At 41.8% G+C, this 13,131-nt stretch overlaps 1 protein-coding gene across 16 annotated transcripts in view; it reads left to right on the top strand.

The window, feature by feature from the left end:
* The window catches only part of mettl22 (methyltransferase 22, Kin17 lysine), a 135,275-nt gene that overhangs the window by 48,131 nt on the left and 74,013 nt on the right, over positions 1–13,131 (top strand). For 3 of the 16 annotated variants that reach the window (XM_086000879.1, XM_086000876.1, XM_086000884.1), the window contains exons 2-5: positions 3,652–3,799; positions 5,473–5,829; positions 12,836–12,876; positions 12,961–13,105. In XM_086000879.1, coding sequence (XP_085857005.1) covers positions 3,694–3,799; positions 5,473–5,829; positions 12,836–12,876; positions 12,961–13,105 — 649 coding nt within the window. In that variant the 5' untranslated portion in view covers positions 3,652–3,693. The other 13 variants (XM_086000873.1, XM_086000875.1, XM_086000888.1 and 10 more) reach the window with 9 other exon arrangements.

Genomic DNA, 13,131 nt, shown 5'->3' with positions numbered 1-13,131 from the left:
AGGTGTTTACTCAACGTGGCTCACACGGGAACTGATCTGTACAGATTACTACTCAGTGCTATATACAGGTGTGGTCACTGTCGGTACTGCAGTATACATGAGCTGTAAAAGATAGTTCCCCCCTTAAAGGTATATACATTACAGTCGGGGGTTCAGATGGTGGTCGGGGGGTTTCAGATGATGGTGGGGGGGGCAGATGGTGGTGGGGGGGGTTCAGATGGTGGTCGGGGGGGGTTCAGATGATGGTCGGGAGGGCAAATGGTGGTCGGGGGGGCAGATGGTGGCGGGGGGGAGGGGGCGCAGATGGTGGTGGGGGGTGGGGTGCAGATGATGTGAGGAGGGAGACGACATGGTGTGGGGCGGGGTGGTTTACTGGGTAGCTTGTTGGGCCTGGAGGAAATAATCCTGCTCCTCCTGGCCCACAAGCAGTGTTGTAAAGGCATTTACCTCATGGATTCAGCTTTCTCACCCTCTTTCGCCTGCAGGGTTTTCCGAGGCCTGTGAAACCCAGGCCGAAGTGAGATAAAAATAGAATCAGTTAAAATGAATGCACGCAGCCTCATTATAATATTTAAATGACCAACCCGCCTCCGGTGAGTGGATTGGTCGTCTGATTCCGTTAATAACGAAAGTGGGCAGGTTTGATGCAGAATCAAAACAGAAAATGCTGGAAATACTCAGCAGGTCAGGCAGCATCTGTGCAGAGAAAGTTTCAGGTTGATGATCTTTCATCAGAACAGGTTGGGAATTTTTATAAAAATTTTAACCGCCGATGCAAACTCACAGGCTTTGCGGAGTTAAGATTCGGCCCTAAGTCTTTTTTTTAAGTTCAAATATCTGCTGAATACACTTTTCTTTTACAAAAAAAAAAGTGGAGCACTTTTTGAACAAGAAATCTTCCCTCACACTTTCTCTCCCCGTTAAGTGCTGCCACCGCCGCACTCTCGCTATAATGATGTCTCTCTGGCGCTGGATGTTCCGGGCTGTTCCGCGGCAGGAACCCCAGTGCGGCGCTCCATTCGCCGGGAGGGGACATTAGAGTGGCGGAGCCGCGGGGAGTTTTGGATGTGGCGCCGGTCGCCGAGCCGGTGAGGGGGTTGGGCTTTTACCGCAGGGGTGGCCGCGTCGTTTGTGTAAAATCTCCCGTTTATGCGGAGCAGCCCGTGGGTTTCGCGGCCAGTGTGTTGGTTAAAGGGGCCCCGAGCGGCGGCGACGGCTATCCGGTTGATCTCTGCCCCCGGCTCAGCCTCCCCTCTCCTCCTACCCCCCACCCCACCCACATCAGTCTGTGAATGGGGTTAAACCCACAGGGCAAGAATTACTCGTCACCACCTCACCATTTACTGCTGGTAGTGCCCCCTAACCCCCACACTGACATAACAACAAAATGCTGCAAACACTCAGCAGGTCAGGCAGCATCGAGGAGTGAGAAACGGAGTCAACCTTTCGGGTCGAGGATCCTTCGTCAGAACTGGGAAAGGTGAGAGAAGAGAGATTTTTAAGCAAGTGCAAGGGCAGTGAGAAAAGCAAACACGAAAAGGGAAACTGAAAGCAATGAAGATGACCTGTTGAGTGTTTCCAGCATTTTGTCGTTATTTCAGATTTCCAGCATCTGCAGTATTTTGCTCTTGTATTAGTGTTTGTTTCACTGCCACTTTTCTAGGAATGCCCACCTTGAAGTTCTGCTTTTCTCTGACAGGATTTCCGTTCATCTCTTCAACCTTGTTCATCTTCATTGCTTTCTGTTTCCCTTCTCGTGTTTGCTTTTCTCCCCTCGTCCCTGCCCCTGCACTTGCTTAAAAATCTCTCTTCTCTAGCCTTTTCCAGTTCTGAGGAAGGGTCCTTGACCTGAAACATTAGCTCTGTTTCTCTTTCCTTGATGGTGCCTGACCTGCTGGGTGTTTGCAGCATTTTGTTGTTATTTCAGATTTCCAGCACCCCCGGTACTGTGTGTAGCCGAAGTCACAAAGTTGAGTCACCTGCTTTGTTAATATGTGTAAACCTAGCAACAACATGGGATTTAAAAACAAATAAATCTGTGCTGTGCAGCAAGCTGCTACTGCTTAAATCTGATGCTAAAATGACCTGTGACTTGCCTCATTATTGTGGATGAATTTGACTGTAGCTCACCTGTATGTGGCACAATTAATTCACAGCTAGAGGTGCCAGCTCCAGTTGGATGTAGTCCTGGAGCTTTCATCACTTGATCTCCTGCCTCCCATCGACCTGCCTAGTCAAAGAACCATTTCTCCCCATCTCCAATCTTTTAATCAATAAAAAACAAGTGCTCAAAAAAAGAGGAAAAACGCACTTTAAAAATCTTTCTCTTGATGCCCCTGTGATTTGCAGCAGTGTCCTGGAGATTAATCATTCATTCCTGGAGAGTCCAGGGCAATCCTGGAGGGTTGACAACCTTATTCACACTCCTCCTGACAGTTGTAGATACCTGCATTCTGGTTGTAAATGCAAGTGTGAGGGGACCAGTAGGTGGATTCAGAGCGCCTCTGATGTGGCGTGGCCTGGCCTGGCCTGCCCTGTATCCCTTGGTCCTTTTTCTTCCCAAAAGTACAGATATGGGGGTTTTCCCAATCCATTGCAGCACTGTCATGACTAGGGGGAAAAGTGCTGTGCCAAAACAATAACTAAAAGGCTCCTAAACACTTAAGTAAGAAATGGGTTAAAAAGTGTACAAAGAATCTTAAATGAACTTCCATGTACAGTCAGTATCCAGCAACTCTGCACCCAGTTTATATGGGGAGAGGTGAATCATGCTCTCACAAACATTAGGAAATTGTGTGGATGACTAAATGACAGAATCAATACAGCATTAACAAATTGAAATGAAGCTCTCGCCTGTATGAAGTGGGAGCAAACTGCACCTATCAATTCTCTAACCAGGAATGCATGCCATACACTAAGTGGACAGGCATCCGGTGTTATGGATTCCCACCCCTCTTTCCAGTTGGTATGGCCCAAAAATCAACTGCAAATGATCAGAAAATCTAAGCTAGTGTGCTTTAAAGTGGTCACGGCCACCCTATACAAGCAGCAAAGTGGTTTCACACCCGACGACCTGTACAGCAGGTGAAAGTAGCAACCACTATGTTGAAAACAGAAAATTTAAAACAACTGCGCAGTTCTGAAATATAGAAAGTGTTGTAAGTTGGATTTTACCAGTGCTGACAATGAAATAACCACTTTAAAATAACAATTCAAATGAACTGCTGTCAATATTTTTCAGTGGAAGATGTGGAACATTAAACAGAAAAGTAGTAGTTAATTTGTTTTCCCATCATTAAGTTAACAGTTAAAATTTGCACTATCTGACTTCATTATTAAAGCCTTATTTACCTCAAGTATAAAACTAATGAAGCCCACTACTCAATTGGTAACAAAAATAATTAAAAATGGCTGGGCTTCATCAAATTTTCAAGTATGCCTCTGCATGTGTAAGTTGGTGAAAGTACTCAATGTTTCTCGCCTGTTTAGTAAATTAAAATGAAACTTAATTGTAATCTTAGGAAAGTAAGTGATTTGAGCAGAACTGTACTTTCTAAATATTGAGTGGATATTTTGTTGCTTATTTATCTTTAAATTAATTTTTATTTTACTGTCTGGTACCAATTTGCCATATTGTTTCTGTATTTGCAGTATTTTGTCACACTGCCATGCTGGATCAAACAGAGGGAATGCATGGATTCCATCACATTCAGGAGTGATACAGTGCTTTCTGATGTCCACATGTACACACCAAATATTAGGCACCTGATGGTGAGACTAAATGCAGCCGGACAACCAGGTACTGTCTGAGAATAATGTCATGTCATATTTTCCATTACACTCGCATTTGACTACTCTCTCTACTTGTGGGATTTTGTTGAGGCAGATGAAACAAATAGAAGATATCCCAATAATACAAGTACACCTTTTGCAAGGATGAGTTCCTCCCCTTTCCTTTGCTTCTTAGTTAGTGACAATTTCTTTAACTGGAAAAATGATAATAGATTCCTGTTATTATTTTTTTCTGCTAGATGTACAATTGGGTACAATGTCAGTGACCACTTCCATAACTGAGCTTCATGCTCCTTACAAACTGGAGTGTGTCTTTATCTGCCCACTATCTAGGTAAATGTGCAATCGTGAGTTTGAGCAGAGAGCCCTTGTCATTGTATTCTGGCTTACTGGAATACATCACGTGACTTCCTCTTAGCAGTTGGATGAATATTCACTCAGACTGAGGCTCAAGCTATAAACCAAGATACACATTTATCAGTACTTGGTATAACAGTGTATTTAAATTAGTTACAATGTTTAACAATCTCCTTAATGCCAAGCCAAAAAAGTTGCTTTTCCTGTACTACCTTTCAACATAACATTGATCCTTGAAATACAGTGGATTACTTCTTGCATGACATAGCTAGATCTAGCTCATTGTCTCTTCTGACTTTAAATTCCCTGATAGCCAAATATAAACCCACACTTGAAAGCTTCTGGCCATAGAACTGACAATCAAAAGAGCATTTGGTCCTGTGCTTCTCACAGGCCTGACCAAGGTCTTCATCACAGCCACGTTTGCCAATCAAAACCACTAACCTGGGATGTCAGTTAACTCTGATGTTTGGAATTTAATGAAATGTTATGTTTCATTGACTTGTTCCAAGTTCTCTGAATTACCTGGTAGCTGGAAAAACTGTTTCAGCTTGGAGGAGGGTTGGTAAGCAGAGGACATAGATTTAAGATAATTGGGGGGGAAAAAAGCTGGGGGATGATGAGAATATTTTTTATGCAGTGAGTTGTTATGATCTGGAATGCACTGCCTGAAAGGTGAAAGCAGATTCAATAGTAACTTTCAAAAGGGAATTGGTTATACTTGAAAAGGAAACATTTGCAGGGCTATGGGGAAAGAGCCGGGGTGTGGGACTAATTGGATAGCTCCTTCAAAGAGCCGGAACAGACATGATGGGCCGAATGGCGGCCTCCTGTGCTGTATGATTCTATGGGTTCCTAGCCTGTGCAATGACACCTCACCGCCTGTCCGTACCCGACCAAGGTGCCAAGCTGACCAAGAATAAAATTATATCTAAACAGAAAGGTGTTAGGAAATGCTTCTAAAGAATAATGCATCTGAAGTGACTCCTTTTTCCATCCCAGGCTAGTAAAATAAATTTCTGTAACGTGTAGAAACCCTGTGGGTACTGTAGCCAGCAATAGAGAAACCAATGTATAATCCAACAGACAAAAATGCTTAATTTGTCACAATTCTCATGACAAACTGTTAAAATATTTTATCAATTTAAGGAATTGAACTTGCATATTTTTTTATCATTTAAGTAATTGTTGTAACCTGTGACATTTATGCAACTAATACATCATTGCTGTTGCAAAAATGTACATTAGTGCTTTGAAATTGGTGACATGTTGCACATTAACCACTTAACACGACTAAATTTTTTTTAAAAATTCATTCTGCAGTTTTTGTGTCAAAGTTCAAAATCCTACGAAATATTAATGCCTGCAGCAAAGATGATTTAGAGCGCCTGAGCAATGAAGAAACTGATGTAGATGATGCTTTAACTGGTCAAGTTGGTTGCAGCAATGCTGCTGCTCATGAACAGAAAGTTGGCGAGAGAAAGGAGATGGTACGCACTGAAATCTTGCTCGATGATGATGGAGATCTGGATGTTACTAGAAGACCTACTGGCATCCTTCATTCTGGTGAAGAAAATCTATGGAGAGAGAAAGTGTATCCCACAATCATAAGTAAAGGGGAGGAGTTTTTCTGTGAGGAGAACGAAGAGGACTGCGGTATTTGCAATGAGATCAGAATAGGTAAGTCAGTAAAAATGCTCTTATGCATGCTATGTGTATTACGTGATGGAACAAATTACACTGTTAAATCCTCAGCCATTCCATACTGTTAAAATGGGTGGTCTCTATGAATAAAAACATGGGAATCTAGTTAAGTTGAATGTTTAAATATCTGGTAAATGATGAAAATATTTGTTCTGCTTATGGTCTACAATGACTGTCTTTATTGATAACTGTTGCAGGGTTGACAATGGGCCAGTTCCTTTATCCTTCAGCTTTGATATTTAAAATCAGCTGCAGAGCTGTTGTAACTCTTATCATTCCAACATTTTAGAATTATTTGGGCCAAAAATCTGAGTCCCTTCTGGCACACGACCATTCGAAGTCCAATAGAAGGGCTGCAAATAAGCCTGAGACATGGATTAAAAAAAAGACATTGAGTTGGATAAATTTCATCATGTTTTTGTGAAATATGTGTTTTATTTTGTTTAAAACCTTACTTTAGAAATTTCAGTTACTGCAGAAGAAAAATGGCAAGAATTTTTTTTCCAGAAAGCATTTTGAATGATTTGTGGGGAAGAGACAATACAGCACCATGTGGTGGTATGACAGAGCTGTGACAACTGTTCCGATTAACATTGGAAATCTTATTAAAGCATTACCTATTTACAATATATAATAAATGGTAGTCAAAAGATAGAATACTTTAAAAGGACAGAAACATCATGTAACACACACTATTATTCTGCTGCTAAAAATGTGTTGCTTTAAGTTGGCCTGGTGTTATTGTGCATTTTTGAAATCAATGTTCAGGTCAGACTGGCTTTCCTCTTTTTTTTAATTGTTTAAGGCCACAAGTATAAATCTATATAACACCCTTCTCTTCCCCGCCCCCCAACAGTCGGTGTGCTGCAATGGCACCATTGGAGGGAGTTTGCACTTAGTGTGATAAGTTTGCATAGGCAGTTTCCATTATCAATATGGAATTGGAATTTTTAATGGAAATATAAAAATAAGAACTGAATATATAACTTTAAAATGGGGACTGAAGTATATCTATGCACCTGGTCCAATTATCTCCCGCCCTCAATACATGGTCTTGACTGCCTGTGTGCATGCCCTGGGAGATTGACTAGTGTTAAGTAAAGAGGCTGAGGTTAATCAGAGTTTAATTGTTGTTTGATCAGGAGTTTGAAGTTGAAAAGTGCTTGTTAAATTTCTGGTGTAGGTCAGAAGCAGACAGCATAAGTCAGTGGTGTGACTTCTGATCCGAGTGACAGATTTTAATACATTGCTAATGAATTTCCTATGGCGTTGCTCATGTTAAGTCAAAGTTGGTAAAAGACAATGACCTGGATTTTCTGCTACTGCAGAATGCCTGCACATCTTTGGCAGGATGGGAATTTCACCTGCTACAAGGATGTGACCTTAACACCCACCCCCCAACCGTTGATTTCTCTGGGGTTAGGCCACATTACATATTTCTGGTTTCCGGATTGCTGTTGAGTCCATGGGGAAGCGGGGTGGGGGGGGGGGAAATAATGACTGTGAGGCAGGCTGCAGCCTATTGTCTGGTAGCCTTTGTGCTGCTTGATAAACTAAAATTAAACATTTGCAAAAAATAGTCTCACTAATGTATGCAATTAATGGCCTTGCCATCAATTACATGGGCTTTTTGGCCTTTTATCTTTTTTAAATGCCCCTCCACATATATCAACACTGGGCACTTGGGATGTACAAGCAACCCTTGTGCCCAGCATTGCTACGGTTTGAATGATGAAAAATACATCTGATGACGTATTTATTATTTCCATAGTTAGAATATGCCCGCCCATGTATGGGTAGACATATTGGGCCATATATTCTGATACCTACGGGTGTGTATGAGCTGTGTACGCATCCGTAGGGACATCGGAAATGCTGGTTTCAGGCATGCACAGTACATACGCTGAAAACCGGTATTTCCGATCTGTCAAGAATGTTCTTGACCGATCGGACGCCTGCCCTGGAGAAGGGCCTCTGCGGGCGGATAGCTCCGCTTTCTGGAGACCCTCCGCCTGCAGAAAAAAAAACCTTAGAATTCTTATGCCTGGTAAAAGCAGGCATAAGGCCTGCTTTTACCAGGATAAGAGTTGGGCATAAGGCCTGCTTTTACCAGGATAAGAGTTGGGCATAAGGCCTGCTTTTACCAGGATAAGAGTTGAAAAAAGTATCATTTAAAAATACTTTAAAAAAGGTAAGTTTATTTTTAGCCCTGTTTAAAAAAAAAAAAAAAAAAACTTTTGTTCAAAAAATTAAGTTTAAAATTTAATTTATTATAATTTTAACTAATTTTAAAAAGGTGATTTTTTAAATTTATTTTAAGTTTTACTATGTTTTTGGGGTGATTTCCATTTATATATTTGTCAAGTGTATGAAGGGAGATTCCCTTCTATTGGCTCCCCATGGCCCATGTGATCCCAGGGACGCGTGCGAACTGCCTGCACCTCGGATACGTGGGCCCTGCACACTTGGTGTTTGGAGAGGCCCAGGAGCAGAAGTATAGGCGCCTCGGGAGCCCTCTAAGTTCGTAGATTTTTCCAAATCGGAGGCCTCTGCTCGCAGGAGGCCTCCAATCGGAAAATACGGCCCATTGTACATTTCCTGTTATGTCTGGCAGGGGAGAGCGAGGAACTGATGGAGCAGCTCTCGAAGAATTTCCCATCAAGTTTGCTAAAGTTTCACTGGGGAGCCAGTGTAACTCGAGCAGAAAATCTAGGGTAATGTATTACTCTGCTGTTAGATTTGTGCCATTTAAGACCACAATGTCTAATTGATAAGTAAACAGTGAGAGAGTTCAGTCAAAGGTTAGTTAAATATGGACATTGGAACTCTGGCTTCGAATGTGTGATGGTCATTTAAGTACCTGCTGATATTTTGTGTTCTTGGAGAGTTTTCTAATGCATTGCAATTTGAAGTATGACACAGCAATTTGCATTGGCTAGTGTGTGATGGTCATCTAACGTGTGATGGACAGGAAGTATACCTACATAAAGGTTTTGTAGTGTGTATGAATAACGGGAGTGATATCTTGGAGTTGGGGGAGGGGGGGGGTTTGGTGACGTTGGGGAACACGGTAAGCTATTGGGAGGGGGGTGGGTGCTGGGGTATGCAAACATGGGGTGGTAGGTTGTGGATATGACCATAGTGAGAGGGGTGTCAGAGGCTGGAAGAAATGGGATGGGAATATTACAGAATGGGAGCATCGGGGAAGGGGCAACTTTGGTGTGGCCTACTGGAGGGGCATGCTTGGGTTTGAGATCTTTGATAGAGTCCTGGGAGCAGGGGTGTCTGGTCCCAGGATATGGGAATATTGGGGTGGGGAGGTTTTGTCATTGAGAGGGCAGGATCCAGCAGTATTAGGGTGTTTGTATACTTGCAGTATTTTGGCAGGAAAAGGATGCAGGATTCATCCTGACCCCAATCCCCTCCCACAAGTTTTAAATAATTTTCAAAGCTGAGTTTTCTAGCACTGAGCTAGCAACTGTCTTCATTTAAAACAATTAGTGCACTTATAACATACTTGTCAACAGTATAAGCACACTATGTACTTTAAACAATTAAGTAATGTCTCTTGGGTATTCATGGTAAGTCGCATCTGTTCCCAGACAGTCCTGCGTTCTAAGCCATGATCTGGGAAATGGCTTTTAAGTTCTCTTAAAACTGGGTTATAGCCAGGAACACGCCAGTCTGGCCTTTGTCAGGGTAGGGGTAAGTTGACAGGGGGGAGAGTGTACCAGCTCTTGGAACAGCAAGTGAGGAGAGGATACTTGGGAGTTGTTCAGGAGCAGAGAGGGGAACAGGCAGTGATCCAATGTGTGAGAGGGCCAAACACCAGGAGTTTAGGTTGAGCAAGAGGCCTTGGGGTGGGTGGTGCTTTTAATGAGGTGCAGAAAGGGAATGTGAACAAAAATTTGCAAGAGATATCAAAGCTCACAGTAAAAAGCTTTTATAAGTAATTTGAAAGTAACAAGGGGGAATGTGGGCCCATTAATGATAGATGCAGGTGAGACTATAATGGATAATAAGTAAAAGGCAGATTTGTTAAATGGATACTTTGTATCCACTTTCACAGTGGAAGAAGAGGACAAAATAACCGACACAATGGAACCTAAAATTAAGTCAAGGGCAGGAAATTAGTGGATTTAATATAAGCTAAAAGCATGGTAATGGGACTTCTCTCCTGGACCTGATGGTTTCCATCCCAGGGTATTAAAAGAAATAGGTGAGGAAATTGCAGATACATTACTCATAATTTTCCAAAGCTTTCTAGGTTCAGGAATTGTGCCCTTGGATTGGAAAATTACAAATGTCACTCATTATTTAAGATATGAGGGAGGGAGAAACCAGGAAATGATCGCCCTGTCAGTATAAAGTCAATTGTGGGGGAGCTCTGTAGTTTAAAAGAGGTGTGATCTCATTGAAATGTATAAAATTCTTAGAAGGCTTGACAGGGTAGATGCTGAGTGATTGTTTCCCATGGCTGGAGAGTCTAGAACTTGAGGTAATCGTCTCGGGATAAGGGGACGGCCATTTAAGACTGAGATGAGGAGGAATTTCTTCACTGAGTTGTGAATCTTTGTAATTCTCTACCCCAGAGGGCTGTGGATGCTGAGTCGTTGAGTATATTCAAGACCGAGATCGATAGATTCTTGGGCACTAAGGGAATCAAGGGAAAGTGGAGTTGATGTAGAAGTTCAGTCATGATCTTATTGAATGGCGGAGCAGATTCAAGGGGCCATATGGCCTGCTCCTGCTCCTAATTCTTATGTTCCTTACTCTTAGATTTTAGTCTAACATACCATTTGCCTTCCTAATTGCTTGCTGTCCAATATATATCAATGACTTGGATGAAGGAGTAGAGTTTTCAGATGGCACTAAGTTAGGAGGAGAACGGCAAGTTGTGTAGATGGGAGCAGGAAGTTAAGGGACTTAGGCTTCTGCAAAACTATGGCAGATGGTGTTCAATTTTGGAGATGGGTGAGGTAATCCAATTTGGATCCAAGAAAGACAAAACTTGGAATATATTCTTAATGGCAAGAGACTAGAGGCTGTTGAGGAGAAAAGTGATTTGGGTGTCCATGTACACAAATCACTAAAACCTTGTGTACAGGTGCAAAAAGTAATCAAAAAGGCTATTGGAATGTTGGCCTTTAACTCAAAGGAATTGTATTACAAAGGAGGAAGTTATGCTTCAGTTGTATAGAGCCTTGATCAAACGCCATCTGGAGTACTACGTTCAGTGCTGGGCACCGCACCTCAGGAAGGTTGTATTGGCCTTGGCGGGGGTACAGCTCAGATTCACTAGAATGATACTGGGGCTTAAAGGGTTAAATTGAGGTCAAGTTGCATAACCTTGGGTTGTAATCCTTTGAGTTTAGAAGGTTCATGGTTAATTTTAATTGAGATGTTTAAAATGATGATAGAGGGAGCTACTTCTTCTGGTGGGGGAGTCCAGAACAGGGAGACACAATCTTAAAATTAGAGTTAGGCCATTTAGGAGTGAAATCAGGAAGCACTTTTTCCACACAAAGGGTAGTGGAAGTGTGAACTTCTCTCCCCCCAAAAGGCTGTGGATTCTGGGTCAGTTGAAATTTTCAAGACTTGAGATGGAAAGATTTTTGTTAGGTAAGGGTATTGAGAGATTAAGATTGAGAAAGGGAATCTATTTTACACTTGTATTTGCTTCCATTTTATATTAATTCTGTAGTTAAAAAGTTAGAATTAAAAGGCTGCAAAAGCAACGGACAGTATGTACAGGTCTGTATGAAGGTTAACTACAGCCTTCTGAATGGCCGAATCCTGTTCCTATGAGCAAAGGAATGGACTTCAGCATATAGAGTAGAAGTAATAAGATTAGAGCCTGCATTTGCCAATCAATTCAAAACAATTCTTTTATTAGTTCAAAATAATTCTTTTACTTGAGAATTTTGGGTTGTTTGAGATCTGATAAGGCTCTAAATAAATACCAGCTTTTTCTTTAAATTGATTCCCTGTATATTTGAAGGTTTCTGAAACTGATGTGTAATATAAATTCAGGTTTTTTTATACGTCCAGTTGGTCCACTGTGTTCTGCCCTTGGGCAGATCCTAGCTCCAGGGCTGTACCTGATATTCTTGAACTACTTACAAGGGAAGAGTAGCTGAGGTGCATTCCTCACCCACATCTGTCAGACACAACTACTCCTGCTGGTCATCAACCCAGTGTTCAGAGCCAGCACCCAGGTCTCTGCTTGCTGGGGCTGTCTGGAGTAGGGTTCAAACCCAGCCTTTCTGATTCAGAGGCAAATACACTAACACTGAGCCAGTGGTCACTCTGTCCTGATGCGAGTACCCCAGTGGATGTCAACCCAATATTTAGAGACCATATTCTAATCTCCAGTCGCCAGACTGGGGCTTGAACCTTTGTATTTGCCTTCTGACTCAGAGATGGAAATGTTACCACTAAGCCAAAGCCTCACTCCATATGCCCAGTACTCATTGTTTAAAATAAGTTGGGAAAAAATGTACCAGCAAACTATGGCGCAACACAACTCCTGGCTTCTCTTTCCGTTATTTTCTGGAACTTTTACATCTGAACAATGGCACACACCATTAATACGTCATTACTATGGTGCAAATTCAGGTCTGTCGTTTTAGCTGCTAATGTTACTTGAGCATTAATATTGAAATCACTTATCACACTGTGATTTACAGGTACTCGGGTAAATGTTAAAACAGGTTTTCCCATTTGGATAGTATGACATTTAATTACATTTTGAAATGTAATGTGACCTGCTCAGTGGTTTGAATACGTAATAGATAAATGCAGAAAAGGGAATTGTGGACTTCATGGACATTATGGCTGTCACATTAAAACTGAAATTATGATTGGAATTCTTCATGAACCTACTTAATGCTGTTCAGGCGATGCGATTAATTATGTTTATGTTGTGAACGGCATGTGAGGTTTGTCTCATCAAATAAAATGTGTTATTTCCTTTTTACAGAACACACTATGAGTACAACGCTAGAGGATGTTGGAAAGCAGGTACAATATATACATCTTACAAAGTTGAAATTAAATATTTTTCTTTTTAACAATAATTTTTAATTGCAATCTTCCTGTCTGCAGGTATGGCGTGGAGCTTTCCTCCTTGCTGATTACGTTTTGAATAATGGCTACCTATTCCAAGGCTGCACCGTGCTGGAGCTGGGGGCAGGCACAGGAATGACCAGCATTGTCATGGCAACTGTCGCTAAGACTATTTATTGCACAGGTAGGACAGAAACCTGGTTAGATAAT

Source organism: Somniosus microcephalus, chromosome 11, assembly GCF_052327205.1.
Source record: "Somniosus microcephalus isolate GS21.2 chromosome 11, FLI_Smic_1.0, whole genome shotgun sequence".
Taxonomy (NCBI): Eukaryota; Metazoa; Chordata; class Chondrichthyes; order Squaliformes; family Somniosidae; genus Somniosus; species Somniosus microcephalus.
The sequence above is the reverse complement of the archived record's forward strand: the minus strand, read 5'-3'. Positions and strand labels throughout refer to the sequence as shown.